At 42.2% G+C, this 6685-nt stretch overlaps 1 protein-coding gene across 6 annotated transcripts in view; it reads left to right on the plus strand.

The window, feature by feature from the left end:
* Positions 1–637: 637 nt before the first annotated feature.
* Positions 638–6685, plus strand: part of haspin (histone H3 associated protein kinase) — a 12470-nt gene continuing 6422 nt past the window's right edge. Inside the window, exons 1-9 of one of the 6 annotated variants that reach the window (XM_015032316.1) lie at positions 638–745; positions 907–1100; positions 1658–1816; positions 2597–2719; positions 2884–3018; positions 3276–4962; positions 5522–5666; positions 5771–5922; positions 5989–6189. In XM_015032316.1, the coding sequence (XP_014887802.1) occupies positions 943–1100; positions 1658–1816; positions 2597–2719; positions 2884–3018; positions 3276–4962; positions 5522–5666; positions 5771–5922; positions 5989–6189 (2760 nt within the window). In that variant the 5' untranslated portion in view covers positions 638–745; positions 907–942. Of the gene's footprint in view, positions 1101–1657; positions 1817–2596; positions 2720–2883; positions 3019–3275; positions 4963–5521; positions 5667–5770; positions 5923–5988; positions 6190–6685 lie in introns of all 6 variants that reach the window. The other 5 variants (XM_015032321.1, XM_015032320.1, XM_015032319.1 and 2 more) reach the window with 5 other exon arrangements.

Below are 6685 nucleotides of genomic sequence, written 5' to 3' on the forward strand. Positions count from 1 at the left end.
AAAATCCATTCATGATGGTAAAAAAACAAACAAAACAAAAAAAAAAAAAACATTTTTTGTGATTCTTCCTCACATCAATGAAAGATTTCTGCTGAACGTTTGGGTTTGAAAATACAGACAGGAATAGTGTGGTAGTGTAAGGACCTCTGGTGGTTAAATCAAATTATTACACACATTGTCAGGTTGGATTCATTCTACAGCCCAAATGTAATCACTGACCAAGAGCGTTCTTTTTTAAACAAGAGTTATTTAGTAAATACAGGGTTCATTGTTCTGAGTAAAACAAAGGATGTGTTTTTCCTCTATAAAGTAAGAAAAATAGTTTATTTCTTTCTTTATTTTAATTTTTTAATGTCAGCTGTAATAAAACCATGACTCAAAAACTAATGGGTTATTTATTTAATGCAGTACTTAGTTTATGTTGTCATGAACCGATGGATGGATGGATGGATGGATGGATGGATGGATGGATGGACAGAAAGATGTCATCATCAAATTGTTTTTATTAAAATTAATTAATGAGATAAAAATATAATTCACTTTTTATTCTAACATTTCTATGTAATATTTACATTTGCCTATATTTGCTATATTTTGGTCCACCTTATAATTACTCCGATCCATATGGTGGCGCTGTAGTGACACTTACACGAGTTTTTGACCAATCAGCGTTGTTACGGGAATTTGAACAAGAAGCGGTTGTTGGATGTCTCGATGGAGAGAAGACTCATTCCACACGTAAGAGGTGCTTTTCCTCTTACTTGAATAAGTAATTCTGCTAGAATTTGTTTAAAAACTGCATAAGTGTGTTAATAATTTAATCAGCTCTCAAGTGGAACTTCTTTCTTGTTCTGTAGCAACGTTAGGTGGTTTCACGTCGTTTCTGTTCTATTTTGACAACTTTAGATCCTAAACAGGGCTTTAGCTGAATTTATGTGAAACATGAAGCCATTTGAGCCAATGTTTCTTAAAACCTACGGTAAGCTGAGGCGGAAGGTTTCGGCTTGGATTTCTCCTGAAGACCGAAAGAAGGCTTTCGACAGCACCCCGTCATCTGACGACTTATCTGTGTTTGAGGCCGCAAAACCCCGCAAGGCACGGTGCGTTCAAGGCCTCATCCTGGCTCCAACATTCTCACTATTCATATTTGAAAAGTACAACAGACTAAGTCAAATATCATATACAAAATTAAATGTCTGGACTCGACTTGTGTAATTATGAAGTGTTTAATTACCACCTTTCACGGTGGTAATTATTTTAGTCAATATGTATATCTTTGAGTGCATATTATGACTTAATTCTGCAAACCTGCATAATTCATACTGGAAAATTATGGACTTTCATTTCAGTTAATTTGCATTCAGGTTCCATAAAGTGTCACTTTAGTTTGTCTTTTTTTAAGCTAACTCCTTAGCTTGAAGCTTGCAAGATTCACTTAAAAAAATCAAAGTCAATAGCTCTCAAATGTATTTTTTGTATGAGTTTAATCCAGAATCTCACCTAGAGATTGGGAGCTCACTGATCATCCAGTGAGATTGGACCATAACAGTTTGATAGGAACTTGTAATATTTTTTTGTTGTTTTTTTTTGTTTGTTTGTTTTTGTTTCAACACCTCTGCATTGAACACCCTCTCTTCTCGTGTTTGTAATGTTACAGGGGGAAGTACAAAAGGGATGACGGTCAAAGAGCAGACCGTCCTGCCAAGAAAAAAGCCATGCTGTGCTTGAATGAGAAGAGCTTCAATGAGGAAAACATGAGTGATGAGGAGAACACTCCCCCATCTCCTACTAATCCGGCACCAAGCCAGAAAACACGGTGTGTGAGAAAAATAATCTCAGTTTCATTCTCTTTTCATTGGATATTATTCCCAGTGCCCCCGAAAAGTATTAACACCTGTTAAATTAAACCACATTCTGTCACTTTACAAGTGCAAATGTCAGTGTGTTTTATTAGGATTTCATTTGATAGAATACAAAGTTGGGCTTGTCTGAGTCAAAACTTTTGCTGGAACCACAGCCGTATGTTGTGATATGTCTGCCAGCTTTGCCCATGCTGTTCTGCAAATGTGCTCTTGCTTGGTCAGATGTTGATCCAGAGCGTCTGCAAACATCAATTTTCAAGTGTTACAACTTGAAAATCGGACATTAACTGGAGCGCTTTAACACAAATATTCACTGATCTGAAATATTTCATTGTAGCTCTGACTGTGTGTTTAGGTTTGTTGTCTCACTTCCCCCTCAGTCTCAAGTCTTTTACTGCAATTATCAGTTTTTTTTTTGTTTGTTTTTTTTGGACTTAGCTCTGTCCATCTTCCTGTCAGCTCTGGCCAGCTCGATCATAAAGCTTTCCAGGTCTTAATTTGTCTGAAAATATTACCAAGCCATTTCTTTTTCCTTATTCTTCTAAATGTTTTAGAACTTTGTGTTTCTGTGAACTGTTTTTTTGTGAATTTCCCCTCTGGGGATTAATGAAGTGTATTCTCCCATTCTCTGTCACATAAGATCCCACTAGACCACATTCATGTTTTTCAACCGTTTTTGGTCTAATAATCACAGTATTTGCTGATATAATGTGTTTTTACCTCCTGTTACATAGAGGGAAGAACAGACGTTTGTCCAGTAGTAAGCAGGAGGCCGTTCTGTGTCCGTCGGAGACCAGCAGCTATGGGGAGAGCATCATGAAGCCGCCTTTACCCACAAAGCGTAGAAAAACAACCAGGTCTGTGTTTGAGTCATGTAAATATTTTCTGCTAGCATGCTTTTAAGTTGGTTAGAACAATTTCAGCTCCTTGTACCGTGCCTTAAAAAATTCCCTTAGCCTCGTGAGGTGTTCTGAATTCTGCTTGCCCTGCTGCCTTTCTGACATGATCTGTACTTTATCAGGTCAAAACAAGTAGGATCTGTACCTGTGTTCACAAGACGGAGAGGTCGGGCGGTTTCTACCACCAGTGAGAGTGAGAGCGAAACATCTGTGCCGAAACTGCAAAAAATCCAAGCAAAAGCAAAGATGGACTCCAGGTATGTGGTAAGCTGGTGTCTGGTATTATGAAATGTAAGTTCAACTTTATTTTTTAAAAAATGGGACGATGCCTAATAATGAATACTTGCGTGTAAATATACGAGATTATAACCAGTTTGGCTGATTTCCATAGGCATGTTGATGATAAAGCACATAATAAATATAAATCCAAAACCCACAAATTAACATTACAGAATAAGAATTTCACAAAAGGCACAGAGCAAACACTCTTTGTTTCTCCTCTTCCTTATTCTAGTGTTCGCCTTCCGTCTGCCGGCCGCTTCATAACCCGTCGCAGACGTGCCGCTTCCACCAAACCTCCTGAAGCTGCAGTCAGTTTGCTCAACTCGTCAGATGACTTCACTTCCAGACCATTTGGTTCCAGTGTGAATCAACATGCCTCCAGGAGACATAGGGCCCCTCCAGTGTTCGTCCTGTCGAGTGCAGAGAACTCAGTGAATGCTCCAAGGACCACGGAGCCTTTCAGAGAGATCTCCCTCAACGAGTTGGCAGAGAACAGCCTCGGATGCGTTCCGAGCAAACCCATCTTCTGCTCCACGCCCTCAATGCCCAACTTCAACAAGCGAAGACACCCAAAGTTCCAGAGTCAGGTTGCCTCTCCTCCGTCTGCTCTGGGCAGCTCTATAGGCGTGTCGAACATTTTCCAAGAAGGTCCGGATTCACTGCAACTTCCGGCGTCGCTTTCCTTGCAGAAAGCAGCAAACCTGCATCACAATGAGGAACAGTCTCTCGATTTATTTTCCGAGTCAGGCGGAAGGGTTTGCAGCATTGATGCCGAATGCCACCGCGGAGACGTGGACGGTGGGAAGTCGGACATTGAAAGCAGCAGCGTGTTTGTGTCTGCAGCAGGAAGGTTGGAGTGGCTGATCGAGGCTCTGAAGGAGAGATGTCTGAGCCAGCCCTGCGCAGTTCAGCTGCAGAGATTAAACTTCATCCCCATGACTCAGCTCTCCAGTCAGACCTCCTACTCATCCTGCTTGGAGCTATCGAGCCCAGAATCAAAAGTAGCACCTCCGTCCACAAAGTGGAGTCAAACGTTTGGTTTTTGTTCAGAAAAATCGGCTCGTCGCAGCTTCTCCATAACGACCAATAAAACCAGTGATTATGGGCCACCAGTTCCTAATCTGGACATTGCAGATTCAGCCAGTGATGACCACGTCGCGAATGTTTTGAAATTGCCTGAACTCTTTAGCGGAGAAGTAAACGGGGAGAACTTGGAGTCTGTGATTTGTGTTGATGACGCTCAAAACAGCTACGAGGGAATAATGGAGACACAATCACCAGCTGCCAGAGTAGCACCAACACGGTTAACCGATGAAGAGGCCAAAACGGCAAAGAGCACAATATGTACAAAGGAATGCGTGGTTCAGATAAAGAAACTTTCACTGTCTCAGCTGCATCTCCAAGGATTGGAGCATGAACACAATCCAGAGGCTAAGGCAGAGTCATCGGACATTTCAGAGCTGAATGAGGCTTCGCTGACCTCCAAAGCTGTTGTTAAAGTCAAGAAACTCTCCCTTTCAGAGATGACAGACGTTTTGCAGCCTAAAGACGGTGCGCTTAAATCTCTGACCAGCTTCTCGGACTCATCCGGCGATGACCAGACCAGTCAGTTCTCCGACAGCGAGTGCAGCGAAGATGCCACCTCCCTGAAAACCGCTTCAAAAAGCGTCTGCTCGAACAAAGAAGTCAAAAAATCCGTCAAAGGTTTCCCCAACAGAGAGAAGGGGTCTCGGGCCCCCAAACAGAGGAGCCCGTCATCAGACAGGAACGGGACGGCGAGGAAGGCGTGCGTGAGTGGAATGAGCGTGAGCCGCTGGAAGAACAAGGGCGCTGCTGGAGCGCAGGCGTTCAGGAAGAAGCAGGGCACCAGCACAGCTGTGGACTGCAGGATCAGCGAGCTGATGTCAAAGCACACAAACGTGAGAGTCGCACACACACACACACACACACACATCCGAGTCAGAACTGGTGACGGCTACAGTGCAAATATTCACACATGCCTTTTTGCATTTTGTCACATTCCAGTAACTGAGGTTAATTTCACTGATATTTTATGCAACAGACCAAACTGAGGTTGAGCTACAAGGAAAAAAAAATTTGTTCAGTTTCCTACTTCGTAGAGAAATACTTTGAATTTCCAAGTCAGAAATTCTCCGTTTGACTTGGGACTGGGCTGTTCTGTCACTTCAACATGCTTTGAGCAAATTGGTTCTCTTTTCTCTCTTGCTGTGTTTTGGGTTCTCCTGCTGGAAGTCTGCTGCAGCCACCCGGAGATTTTCTTTCATGGTTTTCCTGTATTAAGTTTTGTCCATCTTCTAATCATTTTTGAGCGATTTGTCTGTCTCTGCTGATGCATCTTCACAGTATAATATATTCCTTTTGTTGTTGTTCTCTACTTGTATTTGTCCTAAGTGCTTGTGATAATCACAAACCAAGCAGGAATTGTGTCTTTACGAAGTGAACACGCTTTATTTATAGGAGTTGCTGGCAGCGGCGGTGAATTTCTCCACTCCGCTGAGGACGAATCCGCTCAACCTGCCATCTCTGCTGACTGATTTCACACCCAGCAAACACACCTGGAGCCGCCTCAAAGCTGCACTCTCTGTTCATCGCAAAAGCATGGGTAACAATATCTCACAGCGTTCCTAAGTGGTGCGACGCAAAATATTCAGATGTGATTGCGATTGACCGACCTCCCCCACCTCCCGCTTCTCTTCGTCTCATCAGTGCAACTCACTCCGAGGAGCGTGTCCGGGTCAGTGACCTGCACTCCCCTAAAGATGAGGCTACCAGACGTGAGCCAGGATCTCTTTACCACTCCGCTACGCACCCCGCTGCCCAAACGCCTCCAGGCGCAGCTGCTTCACCAGCACTCCCTGGTAAAACATTCACCACACACGCCTACTGACATGTTATGGAATAATGTTATAGTTTTTATTGATTTATTTTTTGTTAAGGTTGTGTGTGAAGACGCAGACCTGACGGATGCTGAAAAAGTGTACGCCGAGTGCGGCCAGCAGTGTCCTCTGTCCTGGGAAGAGTGTATTCTCCCTCACCGTATGAAGCGGTGTGTGAAGATCGGTGAAGGAACGTTTGGGGAGGTCTTCTCTACCACCAACGCCGCGGGAGAGACGGTGGCTCTCAAAGTACGTGCGTTATCATCTACCCTTGACATGCTTCGATTAGAGCAAAGAGGTTTCACTTACAACAAATGTGATCTGCAGGACTTCATTGAAATGTTTTTGCAGATTTGCATAATTATTGAGAAAGTAAAACGGAATAGAAAAATGGCAAACTCTCCAGTCTTTGTTCCTGGCAATGACTGACAATTGTCTGCCAATTAGTCAGCCTAGTTCACGAATCCATCTATTTTTCCTTTCATAAGTCATAATGTTTTTTTTAAATCTGTTCATTCATTGGTCTATATTTTTCTGTCCCACCCATAGTCTGAACATTCATCCAAATGATCATTGTCCTGTCATCTGTAATGAAGAACATCAGCTGCTTAAAGCATTATCCCTATTAGCATACAATCACTGAATATCTATATATATATATATATATATATATATATATATATATATATATATATTTTTTTTTTTTTTTTTTTTTTTTTTTTTATTATTTATTTTTTCATTGTGT

Source organism: Poecilia latipinna, unplaced genomic scaffold (assembly GCF_001443285.1).
Source record: "Poecilia latipinna isolate Pla-1442-1.1 unplaced genomic scaffold, P_latipinna-1.0 Scaffold237, whole genome shotgun sequence".
In the NCBI taxonomy this organism is placed as follows: Eukaryota; Metazoa; Chordata; class Actinopteri; order Cyprinodontiformes; family Poeciliidae; genus Poecilia; species Poecilia latipinna.